The sequence below is a fragment of the Tachysurus fulvidraco genome, chromosome 4, assembly GCF_022655615.1.
Source record: "Tachysurus fulvidraco isolate hzauxx_2018 chromosome 4, HZAU_PFXX_2.0, whole genome shotgun sequence".
Classification (NCBI taxonomy): domain Eukaryota; kingdom Metazoa; phylum Chordata; class Actinopteri; order Siluriformes; family Bagridae; genus Tachysurus; species Tachysurus fulvidraco.
The window spans coordinates 22516566-22532122 of record NC_062521.1 but is presented as its reverse complement, the minus strand read 5'-3'; the positions used below and the strand labels follow the sequence as shown (position 1 = coordinate 22532122).

The window sequence follows — 15557 nt, the reverse complement described above, 5'->3', positions numbered from 1 at the left end:
TGACCTTCTGTTTCTGCAACCTATAAAGCAATGCTGGAAGCACTCATGCATCTGTTTTTTGAAGACAACTTCTGCACCTGACGTACAGCACGAGGACTCAGCTTCTTTGATCGACCCTTTACTGATCTTCTTATAGCCTAGGCCATCTTTGTGGAGAGCAATAATTCAAATTTTCAAATCCTCAGAGTGTTCATTGCCATGAGGCACCATGTTCAACATGCATTGTTGACATTATGAGAGAATTCTACTCAAAGCAACAAATTTCAACTGCTATTACACAAGATACACAAATTTGTATGGTCCTGTTAGGCAGACAAAGACATGAACATGATGAATAGGACAGCTGTTATCCCTTTTTTGTTGCCAGCTATTTTGACAGTAATGGCTGTAAGTAATATTCAGAGGACAGTAAATATAGAGCACTATACTAGCAGCACATTGTCTACTCTAAAATATATCATCTGATATTGCAGAAATTTCATTTCTGTAATATCGTCGCATTAGAAGATATACAAAATGTTTTGCTGAAATTTGAAATATATATATATATATATATATATATATATATATATATATATATATATATATATATATATATATATATACAGTACACACACAGCATAAATGTGCTCATGGATATTTACAGCATTTGGCATGATATCTATGATATAATCTGTCTATTCATATATCTATAAATATATACTGTATACGATTTGCTTGTAATATAAACTATAATCAAGGCCTCACCTGGTGACAGTATAGAAACAAATACTTCATGTATATTACGATCAATGTAACAAACCTCTTTCTAGTAGACACACAGATCCTGATATAACCATTAAAGAAAATCTCTTATATTCAGTATCAATGCCATTAATAATTTGAAATTAAATGATAATATAATAAAATAATAAAAGAAACAAACCTCTGTTAATTGACTTCGAGTCTGTTTTTTTACTTGTTTTTAAAGTGCCTAATGGATTAGCTCCATTATACGTTGGGCACCCTGGGGTCCAAATGTCTGAGAGCATGGGTGAAAATGCCTTTCATAATTGATTTTCATTACAAATTATATTAGTGACATCACTTCAGTAAAAAGTAGAATCTGTGAAATATTTTTATATATTTTAATGAGTTTCTTAGTATTTGCTTCGTCCCCTTTTTTATTTTAATGACAGCATGCACTCGAGATGATACTGATTACACAAGTTTGTGTAAAACCTAACAGTGCATTTTCGATCAACCCGATCACATGTTGCAAGGCGTGAGTGGCATGCAGAAAAGAAAACCTTTTTTACATGTTCAATATCACACATTTGCTTATATTTAAGACACCTAGAAATAGGCATACATCTCATTAGGCACTTAGCAGAATCCTGAATATTATATTTAAAATATTGAACATTTACTTTCTTTGTTAAGTAGTTCAAAGTTCTAAACCATCTGTTTATCTCCAGCAGCTTTATACTTTAATTTAGCTACAAACTCATTGATTTAACTTTCTTTGAGGTATAAACTCAATGTTATGAAATCTCTTTTTCTTTCATCGCCATGGATGAATCAAAACATTTCAGCATAAATGAGACGGATGATGATTATGTAATATATACTGCTCATGGATGAATAGATTAAGACAGGCCATGTCAGCAGAAAAGTGCAGAAAGAAAGTTTCAGTGATGAGGACAGAGACCCTGACCTAACGGACATGAGGATTCAAGTCAAAATGGAGTGATCAGACAGAGTTAATGCACACTAATGTGTGTATATGTGAGCGTAGTATCAAGTTGCACTCACTTGGACACTGACAGTCTCCATTGTCTGCCTCTTTATCTCCAACATGGTCTTTCTGGTTCCACTCTGAAACTATAGCATCAACAACCAACCTTAAATCTTTCCATCCTCTGTGACCGCACTGCTGTGCCTCCGTTCGTCTGGTTCCCTGTCTTCCTGTTTTACCCCATTTCTTTCACAAACCACATTCCAAACAGGCTTCTCTTCTTTCCATTTCTCCTTGTCAAAAACCACAATGAGGCTTCCACTTACTGACAATATGTTTGAAAAGGTTTGTGGTGTATGTGGTTGATGGTGCAACGGAGCCAAGATGCAAACTACACTGCAGACAACAATACAATTAATATACCATAAAAAAAACAGACTCAGAAAGAAGAAACAAGAGAAATGTGTTGCTCCTTATATAAAATAGGGATTTAATGAGAACTTACAGTCTGTTGCTCAAAAATTGGACTGAACACATTAACATTTTGGCTTATACTGAACATCCACAAAAAGCTGTCAGGTCACAACAAGCATTAATAAATACCAGTTTGAAATGACGAGGGCAATATTGAACACCAGAAAGATGAAAACACTTAAATACTTACAGAATATATTTATAACACAATCATCAGCAATGATGTAAAGGTGCTCTGGGGTTGTAATAAATTATTATTTGTTTTGAAACATCATTCTATAAAGAACATAAGATGACAGGGAAATAATAAAAAGACAGGGGGGTGTGATTATTTACCACTTACAGTATGTTCATGAAGTGCTTCATTCCTCTCATACCGCAGCAATATGCCAATGCTAAACACTTTATTTATTGAACAATGGAATACACACCATATTTTTGTCTATTTTAAAGGTTTAATGCTGTAAAACCTTTGCGAAATGTTTATTTATTCATTTATCTCTTAAATGATGGCAAATACATTTTTTTTGTCTGCTTAAACAATCTGTTTGTGTAATTACTTACATTATAAAAATTTGTTCCTTCATCAGACAGAAAAAGGAACAGCTGTACCTCTGATTGTTGCAAAGTGCTGGCATTAGGGACTCCTTCTAAAAATGTTCTCACAGAAGCTTCACATTTACATTAATAAAAAAAATCTGAATGTCCACTATACAAGTCCCAGTAAATTGTTACTATAGAAATGATAACGTATTACAATGACTATGAGCATTGAAATAAAATAAAAAAAAAGTCTTGGTTTAAAAAAACTCCTGTGTTAGAAAATTATTGAAACACCTTCAGTGTTGTCTGAACACATGCTTCAGTGAAAGGGATAAAACTTATGGAAAATCTGACCTTTTGTACAAAGGAGTAAACAAGATCGATATTACACATTTGCTTAAATTCACATTGTGACCGAGAAGTTGTTTAACATATTCAATAACATCATCTTCAAATGTTTTTGAGATTTTTTCCAACCTTAATGTATTCACATAACACATGGTACTTACTAGAAACATCAGAGTTAAGCAGGTTAGAAAGTAATACATGTTAGTGTTTGTTATATAAAATGCATACTAAAATGGATAAAATTAAACATGGAGAAAGAATATGAAAATGAAAACACACGTGGACAGGGCACGACGACTCCATTGTCCTGTCTCTTTCTTTCATGCTCTGTCATGCTGCTAGTGTCTTAGTCTGAGACAGACTCCTCTGAGCTGGGAGTGCTGCTTGCTTGTTTCTCCTCATTATCCGAGCCCTGGTGTGTGTATCAAGACACAGACAAACATTAGACAATTAGAAATGCTAAAATTTAGCAAGAGGTAATGATACTTTAACATTTACAGCATTTAGCAGACACCCTTAAAGTACATTTGAATCTCACTTTTTATACAATTGAGGGCTAAGAGCCGTGCTCAGGGGCCCCGCAGTGGTGGAACTAAGATTCAAACTCACCACTGGCTGACAGTAGGACAAAATGCAGACTTTTCCACACTTGTGTATATATTAATCATGATTAATTACATAACACTTTTTCAGAAAGTCTTTTTTCAAAATAAGACAGACAATTATTCCCAAATGTGGATGGGTTCCCTTCTGAGCCTAGTTCCTCTGAAGGTTTCTTCCTCATATCATCTCAGAGAGTTTTTCCTTGCTGCCGTCAAATTAATTGAATTTGTAATTTCTTTTCTTTATTAAAAAACCTTACACCTAAAATGAACCTTAACATTATCATTATTTTATGTGTGTGTGTGTGTGTGTGTGTGTGTGTGTGTGTGTGTGTGTGTGTGTTCCAACCTTGCGTTTACGGCCTTTTCCACGGTTGGACTCGGACGAACTCTCCTCACTGGAGATGAACTCAGGACTTTTAAAGCTTTCGTTCCCGGCTGGCTTGTTCCTCTCTCTTTCCCTCCCTCCACCTAACTTCTTTTTCTTTCTCTCGTCACTTTTTCCTCCTTTCTTTCTTGGCCTTAATTGAAATAAAAGGAAAAGAATATATAACAAATGGTTGTTTCCCCATTACGGGACATTACAGCTATTAGAAGCTACTATTTAGCTAATATTTGCATTACTGCAGGCTTCCATCATATCAGTAGTGCAGATAAAAAAAAACTGTGATCCCTAATGCACTGTTAATTACTACATCTGGATCAAAGCTGATGTTTTGTCATGTCTTGGATTAAACACTAATCCATTGTCATGTCTGACCATAATCTATGGAGCTAATCTATGAATATAATGTGATTGGTTATACAGTAGTAATCATTTTAAGAAGCCAACTGTGACTGAAAAGTGTGAACAGAGTTTTTTGTGAACAGATTGTGTGAAGTACTTTTTTGAGGTGCCTCCACTTTTTTCTCTGTACTGTTTCATCGCTCGCTCGTATTCTTTCTTGGCTTCCTCAGATTTCCCTTCCCACTCCTGTCAAAAAGTGAACACAGTGAAACGTAAAAATGAAGCAAATACAATTCAAACAACAATGAAATTTTTAAATGTAACAATTTTAAGCATTTTAATCTCTTTTTCATGTTCGTGGGAAAGAGCTTAAAAATGCTTAAAATAAAATGTTGTCATGTTTATATTTTTAAACATCAGCGCTCTATTTTTCTATAGATGTTTTTCTATTTTTCTTTTTTCTGTGCACTTTCTAGGACATAAATCCCAGAATTAACATTTATTAATATTCACGCAATTTATTACAGTTTGAAAACAAGATGGGACAAAATTAAATACATTTATCACCTCTTTCTTTTCCTTGCTGATCTGCTTCCACATCTCACCAGCCTTCTTTAAAATCTCAGTGACTGAGATTCCAGGGTTTTCAGCTTTAATGCGATCTCTGCTGGAGTTGAGCCACAGCATATAGGCACTCATTGGCCTCTTAGGGGCGCTGTTGTCCTTCATCTTCTTCTGTACATGCCCAGGAACCATATAGAATATTAAACATATTAAACACTAACTCTTTGCTAGTAAGATTTATATCTGCTCCAACAGAATGTGTTTTCTTCAGTGATTAGATTTCATACTCAGACTTTTAGACTATTAGATATCTACTGAAAAAATAATTGTCTGTTTTTAATTTCTGTCTTCTTTTGTACCCTGGCACCGTAGCAAATGACGGCTTCAACGTTTTTGTCCTCAATGATTTCTTTTAGAGATTCTTTCACATGATTTAAACATAATTATTTTATCTATGTTAACAAAATGTTAGACATAGAAGTCAACAAACAAAGTGTCCACAGTTCGCATGCTAATGTGTAAAATCCTTACACAGCATATATAGCATATGCAAAAGATCGTATTCTAACTAAATTAGCATAAATTTAAAAAATACAAAACCTTTTAAAGCATATTGTTCAGTTTAACTGCTATGAATTATTTAGTGACTTCACTGAAACACAGACGAAAGGTGTGAGCACTATTAGTCTGTACACACTTAATTCCATAAGGTTTACACAATAAGGTTATTTCCACCAAAATGCTTAATATATCTACACCCCCTCTGTTTTCACCTCCTTTTTGTGCTTAGCCTCCTTCACAGTTTTGGCTTTTTTGACAGGTTTCTTTTTTCTGTCTTCTTCACTGTCTGCACCTTCAGCACTACTTTCACTGGCTGAGGCTTTACTGTCATACCTGAAACACACAGAGTCTCACACCTTGTGAAAAGGCACAGCAAATATTTTTTTAGTTTACATGCCCACTACTGCGAAGCAATGATTAGGTACAAAAGAGATTAGAGATTTTAATCAAAGCCACATACTCTTCTGCGACATCATCATCTTCATCTCCAGGGTTAAATGATTCATCTGTGATGAGAGAACGAGTCAGAATTTAGACCCTTAAAATCATATATATCTCTCAGTGGCTGGGTCAGTCATCACTCACCGCTGCCAGCCTCCGAGTCATCGCTGTCATTGGCCTCTTCACGGATCTTCCCTTCCTGCTTCATGCGCTCCAGATACGCGTCATGCTGATCCTCATCAGAGTCACTGTACATGTCATCTCTGACCTTCATACCCTGACATTATGGAAATTAAAATGAAATATGAAATAAGTGTTCAAACACTAGGAAATGTATTAAATCTCAAGGTTAGTCATTCTCACACAAAAACCCCTTTACCCAATTAATATTAACACACATTACAGCCATTATTATTATTATTCGCACACAGTGGTCCCACAGCCTTTTCAAAACCCTTAAGCAATGGTTGTGGTCATAATACACATTAAACTGACACAAATCTGCAGGTTCCTTGATATACAGTATATACATGTCCATTGATACATGTATTCCAAGACTTAAAACTCTGTGTCTTGAACACAACCATTGCATCCCAAAAATGTTTCAATCAAGACCAAGCAAATTTTGCACCAGACTGCTTTGCAAAGCATTAAAGGGCATCTGCAGGTATCACTGGATTAAAGTTGTATATTTTAAATCATTTGCAAGGCCAAGTATATTTTTTCTCCAGTTTTCTCCCTTCTTGGCCAGACAGGTGTCCAGCCCCCTTCCACATACTGTATATCCACTCAAAGATGCCTATGATTGGCTAGTGACTATTTATTGACAGAGGAGAGAGAGTATGCTCCTACCCAAAGAGCACAGGCAGTTTACTGGAGGTTCTAGGGCAAAACCTTTTGTACAACTTGGGATCCCACATCAAATAAAGACCAATTTGAAGGGATTGATCTAAGGTTAATGACATATTTTGTACAACAGCAGCTCTGACAGTAATACTAAAGGTATTTCAAATCGCAGGCTTGTAGTAAATAGCTCATGCTAACAAAATAATTGTTTCTATAGTACTGTATATATATAGTAATATCTATATATATTTTGTCACTAAAACAAATTTCTCTCATGTGAAAACATGCCTGGCAATTAAAGCTCTTTCTGATTCTGATATAGTAATATGTAGTTATAACTCATTCACAGGCTTTTGGTTGAAATTCTCTGTATTTACTTCTCTAGATCAACTTCAAGTAGCTAACATGTTTGTCCCCACCATTAAAACTCCTTTATCCAGAAAATAAGGTCAAATAAGTTTCCAACACAGTATTTTCTAGCTTAAAATGTAAGACCATCAAAATGTAATACGAATTACGAAACACTTTCATTTGAAAAACAATTTCATACTGGTAGGATATGAAGGTCCTGCAGGCACCCTGTATCAGAAGACACGTCTTGATGTTATTTGCTCTAATAAATGAACATATAGCAAACATTTAATTAAAGGACCACTCAAACTACAAGTCTCGTACCAACCTTTTTCTACAGGAACATAAACGTACACACACAAAACAAAGATACAAAGGAGAATGAGTTTCTGAAGTACAACAACCATGCATGGGGTTCACATTCTGAAGATATGACTGATGTATGATTGATGTCAATGATACGCTGGACTCTAAATGTCCTACCTCTTTGAAGCCTCTGTTCTTGATGCTCAGTTTCTTAGCATTGACAAAATCGAACAACTTCCCATACTCTTCTCTAAAAGAAGGAATAGAAGAGGAGAACAGTAGGTTGATCAACCAGCACATTAAAACAGTGCATGTTTTCAGTGGCAGTATTGACTGTAATTGTCTGTCAGTGCATGTAAAAGTAGTGAGTAGATAATTACCTTGCATAAGTCTTTATATTATGGTTTTTATAAAGATCGTGCAGTATTAAATCAAGCCTGGATATAATTACTCATTTATAATCAGTTGTAATATTGGTAGTTTGGTGTGATGGATATAAATTCATTAAATCTTTGACCTACTGAAAGTTATTGTAAAGAGTACTGCAATTTTTTTACATTGAAGATAACACTCAATGGTAATAGAACCAAGTAACAGACACTGGAGTAGGTTTAAATGAATTAAATCAAATTGCATTATATGGTCATATATTTTCAACTGCATATAGACTTAAAATGTGAGCCATGGACAGAAAGTACTGCCAATTTTGCAGGATTGTCTCCTGGTCATGGATGGCTGTGGCATCACTGGGCCTTTGAACTTGATTGAACGTGATCTTCCAGTGACAGGGCAAACACTTTATTTCTTCAAGTCAATTTTCTCACTGTTTAGGTAACTATATTAAAATTCTTGTCCGTTGAAATCATCCATGTACTATAGTTGTGGTAGATAAAAATAGGTTGAAAAGCAAACTGGTAGTTCTTTAAGACCTGCTCTGTAACTGATCGATGACAAAGAATGACTTCCATAATACTAAAGCACCTAATCACAGTATCTGGAATGTTTTCTATTACAATTAAAAAATTATCTTTTAAAACACAAATTTGAAGAGATAATTGTGATCATGTGAAATAACTTTCTACCTCTCAATACTGCTGAATGTGTACTGGCTGCCCTGTTTGGTCTCAATTTCAAAGTCAAACGAGCGTGTGGTTGTGGTGCCTCTGGCAAAGTTCACACAGGAGATCTCCTCGAAGCGCAGATGCACTGGGGGCTTGTGAACGTAGATGAAGCCTCTCTCCAGAGGATACAGCAGACCTGAGCTGGCCTTATAGGAGCAAGTGATACACTGAGCCCCAGAGTGACTATAAAGAGACAAAAAAGAAACATATTTAACATACCAGCATTAACTAACTAACAAATTGTAGGAATCTAAGTGAGTTTTATCTTTTCTTGTGTAGATGTGTTTGTGTTACCCCTGAAAGTTTCCAGGTACTGTGATCTTCCTGTTGACAAGAGCCTTCATAACCCTGCTGACCATCTCATATAGAGAGCCAGACATGTTCTTAGTCAGCTTTCCTTCAAATCGCCTCTCTACCTCTTCCCTGCAATGGAGACAAAAGTCACCGCAAGAGCATCTACAACTGCTTACAAATATTAAGCACTTATTGAACAACTCTGTTTAATGCATCTTCTTTGTCCATGTCTTGGCTGTCTGTAAATCATGTTCTAACTTAACATGTCTCGTATGAACCACATTCAGGCTTTAAAGTTTTTCATCTTACTCTTTCATCTCCAACTCTCCAACTCTCGCTCACTCACTCGCTCATGTTGAGGGTGAGGTTGATATCCTCGTCCTTGGAAAATAGCAGGATGAGAAAGTGATAGCGGGTTTGTCCTTGTTTAATGGGAGGATCCAGACTGATCTGTTTAAACAGAGATAAGTAATACACAGAGAAAATATAAAATAAGATTTTTGGGCTCATAAAGTCTCAGAAACACTGCTTTCACAGACTGTATCAGCCTTCACCGAAGTAAAGGCCATGACTAATGAACTTCTGGGGTTTTGATGAATTAATCCAAAACAATATTAACATATGAAAAAACACATAATGTACTTTTTTTTAATTTATGCACCAATTACTTCAGAAACATAACAGATAAAACCTTAAAATAGCTACACCACAGCTAAAAAATGTGGTACTTATTGTGTATGAAGCTGCAATCTCTTCAAGAGAAGGCACAGTATCACCGTTTTCTTTAAAGTAATGTAAACTAAGCACTACAGAGTTAAACTCCTTCACTCACAAAAATAGAATAAATTATGAACATAATTAAAACAGTTCAAACAAAAAAATAATACTGTCGAGTCTCTCCATATGTAAACATTTTGACCTATAAAAATAACTTTCTTTAACAAATCCAATACAAAGCTTTGCCATTTGCTGCAGAATCTGATATCTGATATATTTTCTATAATATCCTCGCCATTTTTGCTGGTATTGGCTGATACTGACACTGGGTATTGAATCAGTGCTAACAGTGCTCTAACCTCTACATTTTTATTACTTCAAATACTGCCTACAGTACATTATTCTCCAGCTATGGGTCAATATCTGAATGGAATAAATGACCTAAGCACTTACGTCCTATAAAGGAAAAATAGATATAAATAAGTTTATGCAAATGAATGTTTGCATAATTGTATAATTACAGCCTTTTTTTGGTTTCCTATCATAGAATCATAGGCTTAAAAAAACCATTAATATGCTTTTTTTTGCTTAACTGTTTATGTTTTACCTTTCAGCTACAATATTTACGATATTTATCCATATTACTAATTCTTCATGAAATGGCTTAAAATGTTCCAACTTTAAACCAGTCAAAACAGACTAAAAACATTCATAATTTTTTACCGAAGCGTGCCATAAATTAGATCAGATAACACTTTGAGACCCTTCACTTACCACGAAGAACATCTGTCTCTGGTCCTTGTGGGGGAGCAGGAAAAGACGCAGCACTGTGGTGTAGGGGATCTTGTAGTCAAATGTCTTACCATGCAGATGCAGGAAGGTGGGGTAGATACGTATATCATACCTGCCCAGAGAGAGTAACAAGACATTTCATCCCACCTAGGCAATTTTTAAACTTAATCTTAACACTTTATTTGGAATTTCTTTCTTTCTAAGATGGAACATATGACATAAGAACTGCTTTGACCAACATGCAGTTTGGTATTTGTGTTTGTAAGTGTGTATGTACTGGTGTACCTTCCCCTGGGTGTAAGACACTGCAGCTCTCGGAAAATACACACAGCGTCTCCTGTAGCCTGAATCACATCTGCCTTAGAAAGAATATTCTGGGCAAATGCCTGAAACAACAGCATAGTTCATCATTTACCATCATTTATCACCATTTATCATCATTTAGTATACTGTGTCACAGCCTGTATAGTTTAGATCGTTAACTGTTAAAGTCCTAATATAAAATGCTCAAAATTATACCGAACAAAAGTATATTATACATAGAATTATACATTATACTTTGGGGATGTGGTAGTCTAGTGGTTAAGGTGTTAGTCTACCAGTCAGAAGGTTGTGAGTTCAAATCCCAGCTCCTTCTGGCCTGTAAGCCTCAATTTCTCAGTTGTACAGTATAAGATAAAAATTTAAGTCACTCTGGATAAGGGTGTCTGCTTAATACCTTAAATGTAAATACATATAAAGAAAAAAACAAGTGTTTGAGTTATTTGGGGTTGTATTTCTATTTTTAATTTTGAAAACATATTTTCTCTTTTTTTTTTTGATGTTTCAAGTTTTAAAATATAACTCCTGTTGTAGTCAGTCATCTATTGGATGCAATTCCAGTTTAAGAAAACACACATATGTGATTATTTAAGTGCTATAAGAACTTCAAGACACTATCCACTGCAGCATTCTGCTGATGCTGCTGCAGAGGCTTTAGGACGCACACACATTTTACAATAACTATACGTCTGGGTTATGTGTATGTAAGTGGTGTCATATTCCATATACAAACTCTGGATATTTAACCATAATGGCTGAAATATATCCACATGCCACTAGATATTTCACACAGACCCATTTATGCAGTTGATTAGATAGCAGACAAAAAAGAAAAATTCAACACCCTAACAGAGTCTTATAAAACACACATTAACAAGCAGTATTTTTACATGAATTATAGATAACAATCACCACAATATAGTCACTTTTCTTCTGTGTTTTGCACTATTTTGCACCACTTTAAAATCATGCATCCTTGCACCACCCAAAAACTATCATTACACTTCTGTGTGTCCATCCATATTTATTCTGTCTAGTCTCTGTGTGTGTGTGTGTGTATATATACACATATATATATATATATATATATATATATATATATATATATATATATATATATATATATACATACATACATACATATATATATTCATAATGACATTCCTTTTGTACAGCTATATCTGTCATACTTCATACTGTATCATATAAAAACCACACTACAGTATATATACCCTTATTCAGTTATATGTACATATTACTACACCTTCTGTATAACCTCATACCCTTATTTATTACACTGCCACTTGTAAATAAGCCAACTATGCACTTCTGGTTAGATGCTAACTGCATTTCATTGGCTCTGTACATGTACCTTGCACAATGACAATAAAGTTGAATCTAATCTAATCTAATATTATATTTAATATTTAATGCATCATTTTCAGGTTACTGTGAAAATACAAAGTGCAAATTCAATAAATGGTCTTATACAAGATGGCATTTTTTATATTAGATCTAATGTGTATCCACTATGATGATTTATCAATAACTGTGTTGATTATATTATTAATTCCAATCCTTATATTCATTAAAAAGTAACCCTGAAGCTAGCTGCAACCGAAGGTTTTTCTTTAGCACACAGTTAACGGTTACAGAATTTAGTTTCACTGTCTCCTTTTTGTGGAGAAGTGTGCTATCTACTGGTCATAGTAGGAAAAATATTAAAATCAACTTTAATGGATAAGATACCTGCTTCAGCAATAGTGTGGTTAAAATAAAATCATGGGGACATTTGTGAACTAGATTTTGCTCATTTTACACACACACAACACACACACACACACCCACACACACACATACAGTACACACTGTCTCACCTCTACAGGGTCCGCCCCCTCATCTCCTGTACTGGGTGGGACATAAAAACGCACCTCCATGAGCGACACCTCTGTATCATCATTCTGATGAAACTCCAGAGTGACTTCATTTTTTCCAGTGGTACACTGTGATACACTGGACAGCGGAATCTCAAACACAGGAGTGTCACTCACTTCAAATGACAGCAGTGGGCCTAAACATAACAGGCAGGAATAAAACACACAGGTGCAGTGCTGTTAAATGCCTGCCATTAAGCAAGGCTACAGTTGTCACAACTTTAGTTTATTATTACTCAATAACAGCATACCCCAAAGTGTACAGAGAATTAATCAACTTCATGTTTCTAAAATGATACCTTGACATTAAAAAAAGCAAACTGGTGCCTATTATGATATATTATAAAAGCTTTGCTGACCATTGAATTTAGCAGTGCCCCAGTTCCAGCCTTTCACACACATGTCTTTTTCGGTCAGCTCCACTTTGTAATTATCTTTAAAATACTCCGAGATTTTTTCAAAGTCCTGAAAAACAAAGAGGAAAAAATGTAAAATGAAGCTTATATACTGCTTCTGCTTTTAAGTTCTACAACCTTCAGACTCACGGTGTCTTTAAAGCCATCATATTTGTACACGTGTCCAGTGCTGGTGGACAGTTTGATGCTGTGACCCAGGCAGACCCTCCTCCACTGGGCCTGACTGAGCTCTGGGACAGGGATACTGTCCACTTTACCCGTCTTACTGTTTTTATAAACCACCATCTGCTTACTGAACCGCAGACGCCCGTCATTCTACAGCAAGAGACACAATTTGGAAAGTAAGAATAAGAGTCCATGATTGAAAACCAATAAAATCTTATCATGTACATGTTTGTTTCCAAATACATAAGTGAGACATATAAAGACATTTGAAAAACAAAGATTTTTGCCTAATTATTTTCTTTTTAAAAGCATTCTGTCACATAATTAGAACTACATAAACATGTTATTATATTATTATATATTTTCCGAGCAAGTCGATGATGTTTAACATAATGCATCTGACTAAAACTCTTGTAATTAAAAGGATGAATTTTAAGAAATAAAATACTTTTGGGATGCTGATATTGGAAAATTTGACAGGGTGTTGTGATATGGCCCACGCAAAGCAGAGCTACTGTTACCACCCTGATTATTTTCCAAACACAGTGAGTGTTTGTTTTTTATTAAATAAAAAAATAAAGTTATACTATCTATCCTTTTACAGTTAGTACATTTAATGATGTGGAACATCTGCGACACAATTTATCCCTATTATAATGTGGGTTATAAACATCTGTTCCCACACCAGCATCACTACTTTTCTCACTCTAGAAGTAAACATATTGACAAAAGCCTGAAACCGCAAAGCTCAGTGTGCTCCGTCCTAAAGACTTTCCCAGTGTCTGAAACTGTACAGTTCCACCTTCACCTCTGACTGACACTGGAGACTCCTTCCATAAATGCTGCATAAATCACTCCATACAGAAAAAAAATCACCATATAAACAATAACAATAACAGAATTTTGTTATAAACCAGTCAATGCAGATCATCTGCCAAACACAGTCCTGTGTTGAGGTGTTACATACGTTGATTTACATACGGTAACAAAATTCTACATCCGATAACTTTTTTATTCAACATTTTAAAAAGAATTATGAAAGAGGATTTAAGAATAAAATGCAAAATCTAAAAGAAATGTAGTTATTTGAGTATCAAAGGAGTTCAGAAAACAGAACAGAAATACATTTGTGATAAATAATTATAATCATCAAAACCCAAGACACATTTATCTAATTACATATGAACCTTAAAACTTTTACAAGACCTACTCACCCAGGAACCCTTGACCTCCTGATAAATGTCACTAAACTCCAGAACATCACTCATGGTAGCGCTCTCTCGTCCCAATGATCACAATCTGCATCAGTAAGAGGAAAGTAATCAGCGTTCATTTCAGTGCTTGATTATTTTTTAACATTTCTGCTTTTAAGAGGTTCATGAGCAGGGTAAAGATGGTTTATGGTGGTGCTGAGTTTGCAAGACCACTTATACTGGGTATCGTATGTGCCAAATGTCAGGGTAAAATAATTTGAAACAGATCAGATGTTCAGACAATATAGTATATAAATATAGTAAATATTATATATATGTGACAGGACTGATGGTATTACTGCAATGTTTGTGCTCTGTGTAGTAACTGACAATCTGAAGGTGGAAAAATAAAATGCCTGAAGTGCAAGAGTTCAGCTCAGCATAGCTCTCTCAGTCACCTCTCCCTCTATAGTATAGTATAGTATAATCTTTCACATCATACAGTGACACCACAGGCTAGCTAGCTGAATATACGCAGTGCAGCTAGTGCTAATAACGGTTTACTATGCAGCTAGGCTAGCTTCTTTAGCCATTTCATTGGTGTTTACTAACAACCCATTTTAGCTTCTCTTTTCATATCCCAGGGACGGTGAAAATAACTAAACAAATGCTTTCCCGCTCGTTAATCATTAACAGGCTGAATAATATCGTTATATAATATTATCAGCATTACGCTTTCTTCGGGAACGAGATAAAAACAGCAGTAGACCTGTTCCCAAGAACTGGGAGTCGATCCCACAAAAAAAAAGAATCGGTTCATCGGTTTCTCGCAGTGGGGAACAGGAGTCAGGTCTAAAGCTTTGGAATCGATTCTACACCGTTTTTTTTCTACTTTGATTTCTTTTGTTCGTGGTTTAGGGGCTGAATAGGAATTAGCAGACTATATGTTCGGTTATATTACTGCATAAATATATTCATAGATATTAGATTAATGATTGTTATATCTCGGTTTTCCAAGTCATATTGATAATATGGAGTTTTGTCTAACAATTTTTTCAAATGACATAAATGGCTGAAATGGTTTATAAACATTATTAGAAATGTATTGTTATTTTCAAATAGAG

The 15557-nt window shown here is 35.0% G+C and overlaps 1 protein-coding gene across 3 annotated transcripts; it reads right to left on the bottom strand.

Moving 5' to 3' along the window:
* Nucleotides 1–2183: 2183 nt before the first annotated feature.
* ssrp1b (structure specific recognition protein 1b) lies at nt 2184–15284 on the bottom strand. Of its 3 annotated transcripts, none has more exons than XM_047812627.1 (19): nt 15167–15284; nt 14455–14539; nt 13205–13390; nt 13019–13124; nt 12603–12796; nt 10690–10790; nt 10387–10516; nt 9242–9345; nt 8896–9024; nt 8563–8784; nt 7658–7730; nt 7503–7508; nt 6122–6254; nt 5997–6042; nt 5749–5869; nt 4979–5146; nt 4569–4657; nt 4034–4205; nt 2184–3494 (listed from the first exon to the last, which is right to left on the bottom strand). In XM_047812627.1, exons 2-19 carry the CDS (start codon nt 14506–14508, stop codon nt 3429–3431), a joined length of 2100 nt encoding a protein of 699 aa, XP_047668583.1. In that variant the 5' UTR covers nt 14509–14539; nt 15167–15284; the 3' UTR covers nt 2184–3428. The 3 variants fall into 3 exon arrangements, with proteins under 3 accessions (XP_047668583.1, XP_047668584.1, XP_027001819.1); XM_047812628.1 differs by having other exon boundaries at nt 15203–15252; XM_027146018.2 differs by lacking the exon at nt 7503–7508.
* Nucleotides 15285–15557: the final 273 nt, after the last annotated feature.